The following is a 15,601-nucleotide window of genomic DNA, read 5'->3' as shown; positions in this document are numbered from 1 at the left end:
AACATAATGATTCTTTTTTCACTAACTTTTTTTTTTTTTTAAATAACTAATAATTAATAAGAAAAAATATGTAATTGGAAGAAAAAGAAATCAAAAGTTTTTAACTACATTTATAAAAAAGTGTAAGTATCAACTTAGATATTTATTGAACATTTATAAATAACTTTCATACAAAAATCAATATGTCTACTAAATATAGGTCCACAGAAATATTTCTAAATGCATTTCACATTCATAATAATTAAAAAGAAAAATAATATTAAATTTAAATTAAAACTAACCAATTTCAAATAATTAAATATAAAAATAAAGTTATGAAAAGTACAATGATAAATAATTAATACCTTGTCATCCATTAACTACAAACTACAAATTATAAGCACTGATAAAAGTTTAAAATAAAAAAAAATATTCAACTCTGAAAACCAATGATGTTGAGAAAGCATTATTCAATAATAATTCTCTTCAATGATTTTCCCTCATTCATTTAATTCTATGTCCGGTAAAGTTTTCAATCTTTTATTACAATCATTGTCCATGTCACTTTTAAAACGCTTCTGGTGAATGTTTGATAGTTTAAGAGCACGGAAGTGGCGAGGCTTGCTTCCCAAATTTTTTCCTTCCATACAACATTTAGGGCATTCCCAACTATTAAACATATATAAATTGTTATTACCAATATTGGTAAAAACAGAATGTTTAAATAAACAGTCTGGATGGACAATTTCAAAGCATACACTGCATTCCATAAGATTACTAGGATCATTTTTAGCACTTTTTTGTATGGATGTAACTATTTTTTGACCCCAACCATCTAATGAGCAAATTTTACAAGTTGCAGTAATTGGTAATATTGGCGTTAAACACTGTCTCATGACACATGTCTGTTTAGCTCGACCAGACCCACCAAACTTGACCATATCCTTACAAAATGAACATTCTCCACAGTCTGGGTGCTTACATGCATTACATCGCTTACATCTTGTACGCCTTCTTTGTGGGCCTGAATGAGGAGCATTTTCTGTTTTACGGATCTTCACTTTGCTATTCATATCTCCGGCACTTTTATAAAACCTTTTTTCTTTTTTTTTGACTCCTTGCATATTAAGAATAAGTTGCCCACTTAGAACATTTTCAGGTTTGTCATTTATATGTTTATTAAAAACAACAGTTCCATTTTTTATTAACTCACTAGCATTCTTGATAAAAGGAGGAACTCTTTTGTTATCAAATGGTAAAACATGTAAATATCTTGCTATTGCTTTAATGCCATAAAGTTCCTGTTTAGTAAAATGAATATATTTAACTGGGGCTGGAGGAGTTTCAACACTTTCTGTTAAATGAGATATACCCAAACCATAGTAAACATAACGTTCCAAAACATACCACAACATTTCGGTAAAAAAAGGATACCTAAACTTTTCAGGAACATTAGTGGTCTCTTCAATTTCTGCGATACGGAGTTGTTTTTGAATGTCAAAAGAATGTAAAAAGTTTCCTCCAAATACTATAGAGTCTTTAGTAGTATAAGCAGCATGAATCCAACCAGTAGGTATGAAAAATGTATCTCCTGCGTTCAATGTTACACGTTCACATTTTTCAACAGTATCTCCAAAAAATGTGTCACCCTGTTTACCAGACAATATCCATTGTTCATATAGACTAATGTTTACATCCGTAGAAGGTACTAACCAAAACACTTTGCTCCCTTTAAATATATGATACCAGACAGATGTACCACCAAATTCAATGTGAAAATCTGTAAAAGAGCCTTTAACTGACATCAAACAATACTTTTGTACCTTTGGATGGGGTAAACAAGGTATTACATTAGTTGATTCTGTTTGACTTCCTTTAAATCGTTTGGGCCAAACACAATCAATCCAATCCAATTCTCGCACGATATTGGGACTCTTTACGTAGTTTTCTAGCTTAGTTTGGCTGAACTCGAGTGGATTTACATTTAACAGTTTGTCTTTAACTGGTGCCCGATAATACTTAGCCCATTCTTTCAAATTCATTCTAAAGTTCTTTTGAGTTTTTACATCAGTTACATCTAGTTTTCTTCTTGAACCCACATTAGTACGAATATGATTTACAGAAAAATTTGGAGTAGGAACTTGTAAACCGAGACCTACCTTATCATTAAACAACAATGGTATTGTAAAACCATTTTTTTGAAAGTAGAAAATGGTCAAATCTACTCCCTCCATCCGCTTAACAAAATAGGAATCTGTATAACTTGTTGAGCCAAGTTTATCTTGAAGATTATAAGACTGTACACCTCCAATTTCATCTCCAAACGCCCCATCTTCTGAATATGTTTTTTTTTCATTGTGAGTTCTGATTCTCGTCGAATATTTGTGCTGTACTGGAGTCGGCGGCGAGACAGCGGCAGTGTTAGTTTTCCCGGGCTGGTTGTCGCGCGAATTCAACGCCATTTTCGTTCAGTAATCGCGTGCGCGTTTTCTCCAACGACGGTAATAGGCAACGGTGCGTGCACTAAAACACTCGCTGGTAGACAGTAGATAAACACAGAGCCGCCGTTTCTACTGCAAGATAAAGCAAAATAATTGTACAGTGCTACCATTTTATACAAACTAAAATATTGCAATGATTTAGTATTGTTCATGATATATTCATATTATATTATTAATTATTAATATAATTAATTATTATCATTCATTAATAATTATTAACGTTTTGAGTAATATTGTACTATTACAGTTAATAAAAGCGGTAAAATAAAAATAATAAACCGATGGCAAATATTATTTATTAACCAACTGTTATCATTTTTAATATCGTACTATCCGAACTAGCGAAGCTTATGTAGTTGATAGAATAATTTTTATTTGAGATGTGTTTCAATTCGGGTATACAGTGGTTATAGGCCAGGCCGTATCTGGGGGGGGGGGTCCAGGATACCCCCCAAAATTTCTGCAATATTTTACGAATGTTTAAAATACTTATTTATTTTTAATACCAACATAAATATTTTCAGTCAAAAACGACTTAAGCTCCAATTAATCAATGACTGCTTTTTATTTTATATCATAATATCATATGAAAATATGATATTAATTTTAATAAAAGAAGATTAAATATTTTTCTGTCTTATTTTTAACCAAATATCAAATGTTAAAATCTAAATTCAATAAAACTACTATATACATGTTTTTAACCCCTTCCGAAAAAATTTTTTAGATACGGTTTTAGTTATAGGCAACGGCATCTTTATATTACTCAATGTGGCAGACAGGCACTGACGCGGTACACAAATTCGTACTCGCTCTCTCGCTGTCCGTTTGTTTGGTCCTACTAACAACGCGCGTACAAAGTATAAGTAAGCCGGTGAATGGGTGACAAGAGCGTTATGATAAATGTGATCGGGAGTAGCGAACGGAAGTTGAGGGGGAGGTATAAGTTAATGAAGATAGAAAGAGAGAATTACGTTTCGTATATTGTTATAGGACATGAGAGAGAGGTGCGAGCACACATTTTTTATTTTACATAATAAAAGTAATTTATTATAATGATACTTACATAATTTGGTTGTTAATAATGAAAGAAAGAAAAAAACGTAAATTTCGTTATTAAGAAAAACACAAAACCGTTAAATGTTAATTGATATTTTTCTAATTATGATAACACAAATTAACAACTATGAGTAACGCTGCGTAACGTTCCGCACCTCAAACGAAAATTATAAAAAACATTGTAACTACGATTTCTCGATTTTATACAAGTATGATAATTTAGTGGTATCATGATACCACCGTGCATAAAGATGTTATGTTTTTTTTTTTTTTTTATTAGGAAAATTAACAATCTATGCTGCGTGCACAATAAGCTAATGAGATAAAATATTTACAAACACATGAAAAAAAAGACAGAGGAGGGAGGCCATCCAGTGATAGAACCCTCTGTGACGAAGTTTATACGTTTACTAACGTATGCTTAGTATTGTGGTTTTTTTTTAGAGAAGATCTCGACACCATTTACGGATTAGTCGACGGATCGTGTTGTCGAGAAGATTGACGGTAGAAAGACGGGAGATCAAATGATTGGAATTTTCTGTGAAAGTTTGAATAATGTTTTTTTTTTTTTTTTTTAATTTATTTATTGTTTCTATTTTGAAATAGTTATGTAGGGAATTGTTTGACACATACCATGGAGCTGAGGTATTGACACGAAGTGAGATGGATTGAAATACCTGGATAGTGCGAGTTTGAGAAGGCTTAGCGCCTCCCCATATTTGAACTCCGTATGACCAAATAGGCCTCAGAAAGGATTTATATACAATTATTTTTTTTTTAATCGACATTTTTGATTGTAATATGGGTCGGAGCAGGTGGAGATGACTGTTAAGTGTTTTACGTTTGGATTTGAGGTGTGGGCCTCAAGTTAGCCTTTTGTCAAGCACTATACCTAAGTATTTAACTTGGCTTGACGTTGGGATAGGAGAGCCCTGGAAATATTGGGGGAGAATATTTTTTTTGCGCAACGTAAATAGTACCGTAATCGATTTTTCTGTATTTATTTTTATTTTCTATTTTAATGCTAAAAATTTAATTTTGATTAAGTAATTTAAAGCGAATTGGCCGCTGTAGTGGGATCATCGTCGGATGCTAGTATCGCCGTATCATCTACGTATGTGGCTAACATGGTGTAATTTGAATTAGGAATGTTAGAAGTGAAAATATTAAATAAGTCGGGAGAGGTATCGCTTCCTTGTGGGACATCAGCAGTTATACGATAGTATGAAAAAAGTGAGTCACCGTGTCGGACTTGAAAAATGTAATTTTCTAGGAATGGACGGATTATTAAGTAATATGGTGCATAAAGATGTTAAACTGAACACAATTGTAAATTCAATTTTAAGTTCATATTTTGTAAATTTTCGGGTAAATAATAACAAATTATGGCAGGAAGTGAGACAATCTCTGAATGTGAAGCAGTGCTTCAGGACTATCAACTAAGATGACATTTCGTACAGAAATTGAGCATAAAAAGTGTGTTACACATAGGCGAAATATGAGGGGTTGCTTGGGTATGCTTAGCACCCCCATTTTCGAAATTAGCACCCCCAAATTTGTTCATGTTAATTTACCTTTAAATACTCATTATTCATTATGTATAGAAAAATAGAGTTTTTATTGTATAAATTTATAAATTTATTATTTAAATAATGGTGGTGGAATTTCGCCCTTCGTTTCTTTGGTCTTCGAACTAGATAATAGTAATAGGTAGGGATGCCAGATTTTGAAATCCCTAAACCTAAACCATCATATTGAATGATTATTTTTTTTATTTTGATATGAAAACAAAATAAGTATGTAGTTTTGTAATTTAAATATTTATTGGTTAATACATAAATACTTTATTATTATACATAACTTTAGGTACCGATTAGATTACCATAATATGATTATATAATGTAGGTACGCCATTATTCTATGTTTTATTATTAAATAATATAATATTAAATGTTATTTTCTCTCCGCTTCTATTAACGGGGATAATTTGAATGATTGGCCGGGACAACGGGACGAATGGCAAGTCTAGTAGTAAATATACTGAGTTTTAAAGAAATGATAATTAATTTATTTATCAAAGCGGTTTTGAGCAAAGGTTCAGTACAAAAATCAACAATTTATAGGTATATTTTACCATTTTTAGTCTAATTATCGGTAGGTTCTTTTTTTATCAAATTGTTTAACATTTTATTGTTTGACGAAGAAAATTATTTTTTTTTTAAAACAAATATTTATCTGTATTCAAATTTTTATTATGATTGGATAAACCAAATTTTTTTAATAAACATTTAATGTTAAAAATTGATGTAAAAACAGTAAAATCCATAAAAATCGTCGGTATAATAATTTACGCTTATGAAATAAATTTCAGACTAATGATTTTTTTTTAAATTTTTTTAGTATCGGTAAATAAGTAAGTACACATATATGAGTTAGGTGATATTACATTTTCACTTAATATCTAAAAATAACAATTTTATTACATAAAGACTTTCAAAAAATAAGTTATTTTTAAAGTTCTATACTTAAATCAAAAGCGCTTTTTGAAAATTTCATCAAATACGAAAGAAAATATCTTTACTATAGGGTAAGAGTTTCAAATTTCTAGCCACATTACCTTTGGAATTATGACTAAATAACTAAAATCTGAAAAGTAGAAGTCTTATTTACAGCATATTTTTACCATTTCAAGACAGTTTTTTCCTCATGCCTAGAAAAACTATTAAGATTTTAAAAAATGACTTATCTAAAGTACCACCCTACGCCAATATAAAATCTAAAAAGTTCCTAGAAAAAACTTTCGGACCAGTATTTCTATCCGAAAAAGTGTTAAAAAAATAAAATACAAACATCATTATAAAACTATTTGTGTTTACAGACGGGTAATTTATAATACGCGCAATAAAAATATAAAATCAAAGTGAACAATTTAAATTTAGAAATATTCAAATATTTTAGTAATTATTGAATTTTACAGGTGGCGGATGTCTATAACCATTAAGAAACATGAAAAAGATAGAAGGGTTTTAGCACCCCCTGTTTTTTTTTTATTAAAATTGCGTCCCTGGTGTTACAACAAATTAAAGTTATAAGGATGAGTAATTCATGAATGAATCGATTCAGTTAGATGGCTGATTAAATTTATTCAGTGTTGTAAAATGAATAGGTTCATCGCAGTGACGTATACAGAAAATATTTTCGGGAGGGGCTACGATGTTTCCTATAATAAGTATAATCCTGTATTTATGAACAAAGGATATATGAAGTGGTACTTGACTATTTAATATTTATAAGTCTACTGGACTGTTTCTATAATAAAATATGCTATGAATAAAATGTATTATACAATTATAATTTATTTATTTATTAAAATGTATTTAATTATATAAATATTATTAATTTATTTAATTTATTTATTTAGTTAACTCTTAATAATAAGCATTGAACCATTAATTGAGAACCTTAAAACATTTTAATGAACTATTCAAGTACAATTGAATAAAATAAATGCAACCAAGTTCAAATCATTTTCTATTTTTTTTTATAAAAGTATTTCTAAATAAGCATAAAGCACTATTAAAATATAACAAACGTTTAAAATAATTTTTAAGTTTTTTGAAACATTTCGGGATGGGGGGCTATAGCCTACTAGGCCCCCCTCCCTATATACGCCACTGGTTCATCTGTAACACTGTTATTTTCAAAATTGAATTAGGTAATATCACGATTCACTAGCATTCATAATTACGTAGTTTATCGTGTCGTGTGATTATGATTACAATTACTAACCATCATATTGGTTACTCTGAAGATACATATGATGATAAATCCATCGTTGTATCCATCATAACAGAAAATATTTTGGCTTTTTTAACTTTTCTTGAGATTATATTTTTAATTTCTTTACCAATCAATTTTATTATTATAGTTACGGTGATTGCACTGAGAAATGTAACTAGATTTTCTCTTCCAATTTTAGTACCTAATAGTCTTTAATGCTTTCATATTTATATTTTGTGCTCTATCATCATGTTCCTTACTTAGTTTAATCAATTTTTCTAAATTAGACTTCAATATATTATAATATTTCGACAATAATAAAATGATTTCCAAGAAATTGCCATGGTTCAACGAGGAATGGTCTAATTTATACGCTGCTTCACATTTTTCACCTTTAAATGGTAATCCCTGATTTTTTGATTCCCTGCTAGTTTTATGACTTCAATAATCTACAATAACACACATCGTCTTTCATTTACTTCAATTTTTCTTTTTTTAAATTATTCACCACACAATAAATGTTGGAATACTTCTATCAGTAAAACATCTGCTCATCCACTGTCGAGCCTATACAAAAGAAAGATATAATCATAAAATCCTGAACAACATGCATGAAGCCCTAGGATCAAACAAGAATAACCTCAACAAGACTTTTTTTAAATCAATTAATATGTATAATTCTATTAAATAATAATTTTCCTTTAACATATTCTAATTATTATTCTGTAAGCTAATAACCATGTTGTTGAAGCAATACCATGAATAAAAAATAAATAAATAAATAAATGTTGAACTGTCTTCTCCCTTTTTTCTCTGATGAATTAGTACTGTTTATTGGTAAACTATTCGTATTAATATCGATTTCGTTAGAAGTTTCGTACATGAGTTCGTAGTACATATATACATGTATACTATATGACGTGTCTTATTTTTTTTTCTTTTATTCTCGGTTTACAATTTTTATGGAAGTAACGAGATTAAAACGGGACAAAAAGCGTCCCGTTCAAAGTTTTTCGGGACAACGGGACATAATGATAAAAAAAGGACAATCCCGTTTTAAACGGGACGTATGGTCACCAGTGGCGGATCTAAGTTTTTCTTTTTTTTTTTTTGGAAGGAGGGTTGAAAAATGTTTTCCCTTGGGATATTTTTTGTAACATTGCAGTCAGTTATTAATAATGAATTAAGATAATAGTAAGTAATATAATACATTAATTTACATCTAAGACTACTATTTTCTTGTACAAATAAAAATACAAATTATATAGGTACTTTCCCTCATACTTTAAAAAAAAAATCTTTTTCTTAATTCATAAAATTGATTTTTAATTTATATTTTTCCTGATGTGGGGGTTAACCTCCCCCCTGTGGGTCTACCATCGATGATCACCCTACATGACAAATTACTCATTAGGCGATTCGACATTCTAAAAAACTTGGTAATTTTATAAGTTAAAACTATTGTAAAATAATCAATTAATGTGACGTTCAAGTGGGAATAACATTGGAAATACATGGTTTCATTTTAGAGTGTTTATCAAAAATTAAACTATAACTTATAGTGCGATTCAACGCGACAGAACGACCTACTATTTTGTCAATGTGAACCATATGTGGGTATACATATAATATTATGTATGTACCTACTTGTATGTTTAATTATTTTATTAATTTTTATTTTTATAAGTAATAAATTATCTGTATCAATAGTTAGATACAATAAGAGCATGTGATAAAAGTTACAATTATGTTTAATTCTAAGCAATTAATCACGACGTTGTAAGAACTTCGACGTCCACGTTCGAATCGCATAGTTTGTAATGCACATGAACAACTTCTTAATTAATTTTAAGTTTACTCTTACGAGTCTTACCTTATAGGCAGTGAATCGTATTACCAATCTCTTATGCAGTTGTGGTTGTCACTTGACGATGATTCACGAAGAAATAAGACAATATTATTTTCCATTATGATAAAATATTATTATCAAAACAAAATTACGACCTATTTCATAGGTATATTTATATAATTAAATGCCAAAGTGGATCACATCCACTTTGTTTAATGCCTGTGTTATTAGATGGGTGTTCTATGGAAAAACCGAAATAAAAACAATAATAAATGTACACACACTTCTTACATTGATAACGGCGTTCGGATTTTACAAGTCATCTATAGTCAAGGTGGATATATATCCACCTTGTTTATAGTTAATATCATGAATGATAACAAAAAAATGATTTACATAAATACAGCACGGTTAAAGATATAAAGTATATCTTTAACCGTGAAATACAGTTATAGCCATTGAGATAAAGAATATACTTTATCTGTGTATTCTTTATCTCGATGGTTATAGCACAGTCTGTGGTAATAGTAGTAGTACCTATGCATAATAATTACAAAATATAATACACACATATAAAATAGGTACACTCTAATACAGAGATTTCCAACCTTTTTTGACTCGCAGCACTCTATTATTTTCTAAAAACGTGGAGGCACCCGATAGCCTATGGCCTATACTCTATAGCAGTGGTTCTCAATCTTTTTAGAACCGCGACCCAAATTTTCTTCCAAAAATCTATCATGACCATAGTTTTACATTTACAGAATCAATAAAAATAATTTCAAAAAACAAATTTTTTCTATTTTATTACTTATTTACTACTTTATAATAATAATAATAATAATAATATATTTATAATAATAATAATATAATATAATATAATGTATATAATATAATACTTAATTAATAATTAGGCGTATGTGATGAATGTACTTGTTTCTTACAATCTGTATAATTAAAAAAACTTCTAGCGAACCCCTAAAAATTGACTCACGACCCACAGTTTGAGAAACGCTGCTCTATAGTTTATACTGAATACGCAATACTAATATATCGTATATTTAAATTTATATTTTGTAACTTCGGTTTTATTTAGCATTAATAAATAATAAAGATAAGATAAAGTCACTAGTATTTCACCGTAAATAACTTTAAAATAGTTCACATCAAATCGATAGCAATTGAACCAGTATGAAAATTAAAATAGATTGAACATCTCAGTATTACTATGTAAAAATTATATGTGTTAATAATTAATTCATTAAATTATATTGTATATACTTGATTAATTATACACAATAGGTTATATACTATAGTTTTATTACTCACAGTGCTATATTTTTCATGAAGGCGTTTAAAAATAAATATATTGTTTGAGCCGAAATTGTCACCATATTATAATTATTATTAAAATTATTATTATTGTATTATGTATACCTATTATTGTTATTATTATGCTAATGAGCACGGCGACTGCCGATTTTATCTGTTTTGTTTCCCTCATTCACTATCGTGCTTCATTCAATTGCTTATTATATAATATATTATTAAAATTAAATTATCACGTATATTATATATTTTATCGTCGTCATATTTATTGTCTTCACCCGTTCGTCGTCGGCCAACGACCGACTGTTGTTATTTTGTATTTAATCATCGTCGTTTTTGCACAAATACAATTTTTTTCGTTTGTATACTTATTTTTTGATACCAATATTTGTTGTGATTTTTTATCGTTTTTCCTTTTAGTCTCACATTGTGCGAACTACTTGGATTTGTATTTATTAATTGTGCAATCATAATATATTGTTTTACGCCATTGCCGCTATTAATTACTACAATATTTCTATGTTACGCCATTGCGGCTAATACTTGTTAAATTGTAATTTTTATTCTCGTGCCATTGAGGCTCATCTTTGTAAACTTAATTATTGCTGTAAGGCTTAAAAAGCCATCTCTTTTAATTATAAATTTATTACTATTATTTATTGTTAATCGGCTCTAATAGCCAATATTTAAATTTTGTCTTGTATCGTTTATTTTTTTTGGATTATTATTATTATTTTATTTAGCTCAGGCAGCAGCTGGCCAGCGGTGCTCCACAAAATTGTGAGTTTTTCTTATACGAGTATATTATTATTTTATTTATTTATTGTTGATTGTTCTATTTTAAATTATTATATTTGTGTGCCACCGGTGATTTATTATACAAATTTAGTTTATTATTTTATTTATATCTATATCATCTACCAAATCTCACCATCAGTTACCATATTATTATCAACTATTATTTATTTTATGTTGTTGTGAGTTTTAAATCTCCGTCAACCATAGTTAATCCGAAACATTTTGGTCCTTCAGCCCGGATTTGAACCAGCGATCTATAGATTTCAAATATTTTTGCGGCACCCTAAATTTAATCTCGCGGTACCCTAGGGTGCCGTGGCACTCTGGTTGAGAACCTCTGCTCTAATATTATATAGTAAATAGAATGATATAAAAAAGGGCAAATGGGCGCTAATTTCTCAATTGAATATGGGGCGCACCGGGAAAACTCCCGGTGTTCTGGTAGACCAGTACGGGCCTGAGTAGTTCATTGAATCACTGAATTGATTCATTCAATTTAATTGAACCAAAATAATGAATTTTATCAACTGATACGTATTTCTCATCCACGGCGCCATTTTTGTTGGTTGTGCATCATTATCAATATATTATAACAGAATATTCTATGATCAAACATTTTGAATTTATGCCACGAAAAACCGCTACATGATAATATTATAGACACAGATATGTACAATTAGTAAAGATGGGAATTGTGATCAGGGGCGGATCCAGACCATGATAACCGGGGGGGGGGGGCAGTGCTCGACTTGAGGGGGGACGCAGGAGACGGAATACCCCAACTAATTTTCAGAAATTTTAGCGTCCCCCTACTATTATTACGCTATAATCATAACGCTTAGCTAGTTTTGGGGACGTTCTTTTTTTTAAAGTAAATAGAGTCCTCCTTCTTTAATTTTGCCAAGTCGAGCAATGGGGGGGGGGGGGGATTTTTAACGGAGAAATATGATATAGATATTTATATAGATAATATTAAAAATATTAATTTTGATATAGGTTATTTATTTAAATAAAAAAAGTTTTAAAAATAAAATTATACAGTAATAATAATAATAATAATTTTTTGTTATACCAATATGTGTCATAACAATAGAGTTTATAATTACAAATTTGTTGATTATGGAGATGCTGAACGATTTTCACGTTGATAGTCATCAGTTATCACGTTTCAGAAACACGAATGGATCTTCGCAGGAAAAAATTGTTTGTGTCCGTATTTAATATTGCCTATATTTGGCCCCGTTTTTGCAACTATCAAAATATGATAATATTAATAAAACGAAAACATAATTTTTATTATAATAATTTTATATAGGTATTGCTAAATTTAAATTAAAATATTTAAATACAATACTAGTTAAATAAATGTAATAATACACAATGCGAAAAAAAATACAATATTCACTTAAGATCGTCATTTAAAAGGTACAATTCAAAAGTAATAAAAAATATAACATTTTTATTATTTTATTACATATTATTACATATTTTTCCATACCTCTAAGTTCAAAGTACCATATTTTAATCTTTGTTAAACGAAAACAATGAATTAATTGTGAGATACAGCAATACTCAATTATAGCACCAAAATTAAATTGGTAAATTAAGGTTTACTACGGCTGATAGAGCAAAATTGGCAGGTAGCTTATTTTATTTTATTTAATACTATACTATCAACTATACTGGTTCATATTCAAAGGGTTTAAATGATGTCTAAGATTCTGTGGAAGGAACAACATTGAAATGTTTATAGTCTGAGTGTTATGGGCCAAATAGTTAGTAAAATGTATTAATAATCTAATGTTGTATTTTAAATAGTGTAGTAAAGATGATTTTGCCACAAATTTAGGAAAAGATGATTTTTGTATCGGGAAATGACTAAATTTGTGTTGATGGGACCCATGGTTTAAACTTTAAATAGTAAGGTACGCTTTTATAACAAAAATACAAAATATTAAACCTAATTGTAACATTTGTATTACATTTTCGCTTGAAGTATACGCAATGCATTGTGTATTTTTAAATTTCAAATTATGTTATTGTGTTTTTTTCTCGAATTGTGTATTGTTAAATTTATTTAACTATTTTAATTTGAATTTAGCAATATATAAAACTAATATAATAAATTTTATGTTATTGTTTTATCAATGTTATAACATTTTGATAGCTGCAAAAAAGGGGCTAAATGTAGGCAATATTATATACGGACACAAACATTTTTTCCTGCGAAGATCCATTCATTCGGAAACACCGACAAACACAAAACTTGGTTACGAATATTTAACATCATGATAATAATATATAACTGTGATATCAGTATATCACCCAATAATAAATATAAGTGATAACACAGTACCAGTATAAGTTTGATATAAAAAAAAGTTTAAGATTTCCCTATTTACTCTTGAAGTAATTATATCAAAAACTAAAGTTTGCTACGGTGACCGGAGGGGGGGGGGGCGATCGCCTCATTCGCCCCCCTCTAGATCCACCCCTGATTGTGACTCATTTGGATGAATCGATTCACTCAATTCAATTCACTTTAATAAACAAATTCACCAAGTCAACTCTCAATTCTCAATTGATAAGTCAAATCATATTTTAACCAAGTGTTGGTACTTGGTAGTATTGAATTGCCGAGTTACTGATTTGCGACACATTGATTCAATTTATTCAATTCACTGAAAAGAGTTGACTATTTGAGTCAACTCACTCATGAACTACACATCCTTAATAAATAATAATGCAAATAGGTACCTATATTACTTTGGTAAAGTATTTTTAAGTAAATAATTTATCGTTAAAGCGATAAGTGATAAGTCATCCAAACATAAATTAACCATTGTTACCTACCATATATATATATATATATATATATATATAAGTAATATGTTTTACTTATAGTAATAAGTATAATATAGTATACATTATAGGTAGTTTATAGTATATTAAGTACCTATATTAATTTATTAAAAATTCCACAGTCTTGCTGTATTACTGGTTGTAAAAGTGTTGCAAGCAAATCAAAATTTAAAAATTCAGCTGTCCCAAATATATTCCTCCCTCTAAATACCGGACATCCTTATTTGCTGAAATTTTGTCTGTTATTTGGAGTTTCCCAGTACCTATTTAGAGGGATAAATATAATATTAGAAAAATAAAAAATTAAAACCATAATTGAAAAATATATTTATTTATTTAAAATAATTTATAAATAAAAATAGGTACATGATAAATTTAATTTATTTTTATGTATTTTTAAAATGATAAAAAAATTGATAGTATAAAAATTAAGACTAACATATAATAAGAAAATCAGTTACTTTAGATTGTTTTGTATTTCGACGCGAAGTCTTTTCGTAGGTTAATGCACTTTCTAATTCTACTGTGCTGGAGAATAATGAAGTACATTTCTATATTTCGATGAAAGAAATGTATTTACGTATACTCTTCAGTTGCCAGTGCCTCCTGTAGATTTCCAACGTCAACGTCATAAAATTTCCATGACTGGACGGATAAGATAAAGTAAAATAGTTTAATAATGTATAATGGTAATATTAATAAAATTAAACTTACGAGTGTAGACGACATTCTACAATTATTTTACTAAATTTACGATAGAAATGAATAAAATCAAAAGTTAAAATTCCAAAAAAGTGTCCGATATTTAGAGGTTTTCCTATAGAAAAGTGGTGAAAATGTATCTGGTCCCCAAAAAATATCCATTATTTAGATGTGTCCGTTAAGGGAGATTTCACTGATTATAAATATTAAAACAAAACCTAAATTAGAATTTAATCATCAAGTGGATCATAACTATGCGGTGCGTGATTTTTTTTTATATATTGTTTTTTATTATTAATAGCTTCTAGTATAAAACTATGATAGCTTATGCAATGCATGATATAATTGTAAAACCCATAGAACAATAGAATAGTAAGTTATTTTAAAAGAAAAAAAAATACACAAAAAATAAAAAAGTATTTACATTTATTTATCACTTATCAGGTGAAAAAAGGTTAGAAGAAAATAATTCCACACTACATGATACAATATATGAACCCATTGATTTATTTTTGGAACAAAATACTGATAAATTAGGTGAACTTATTCTGTGAAATATAATAATTATTTTATAATAAAAATATTATTGAATAATAAATTTTAGTTTTTTGCTAGATATATGCTGACAATATAATATTTTTATACATTTATCTATAGATTTTAGTCCTAAAACACCTAAATTGAAAAAAAGAAAGAGAAATAGGTTATAATTGAAACATCTACAAAAAGTAAACTGAGGAAA

The 15,601-nt window shown here is 28.7% G+C and overlaps 1 protein-coding gene across 2 annotated transcripts; it reads right to left on the bottom strand.

Annotated features, from left to right (window-relative positions):
* Positions 1–288: 288 nt before the first annotated feature.
* On the bottom strand, positions 289–9,281 carry LOC112688660 (jmjC domain-containing histone demethylation protein 1-like). 2 transcript variants are annotated; one of them, XM_025561968.1, is made up of 2 exons: positions 9,193–9,281; positions 289–2,552 (listed from the first exon to the last, which is right to left on the bottom strand). In XM_025561968.1, exon 2 carries the CDS (start codon positions 2,439–2,441, stop codon positions 480–482), a length of 1,962 nt encoding a protein of 653 aa, XP_025417753.1. In that variant the 5' UTR covers positions 2,442–2,552; positions 9,193–9,281; the 3' UTR covers positions 289–479. The 2 variants fall into 2 exon arrangements, with proteins under 2 accessions (XP_025417753.1, XP_025417752.1); XM_025561967.1 differs by lacking the exon at positions 9,193–9,281 and adding an exon at positions 3,547–3,627.
* Between the last annotated feature and the right edge of the window lie 6,320 nt (positions 9,282–15,601).

This window comes from Sipha flava, unplaced genomic scaffold (genome assembly GCF_003268045.1).
Source record: "Sipha flava isolate LNK unplaced genomic scaffold, YSA_version1 3_pilon_pilon, whole genome shotgun sequence".
NCBI classification, from domain to species: Eukaryota; Metazoa; Arthropoda; class Insecta; order Hemiptera; family Aphididae; genus Sipha; species Sipha flava.
The sequence above is the reverse complement of the archived record's forward strand: the minus strand, read 5'-3'. Positions and strand labels throughout refer to the sequence as shown.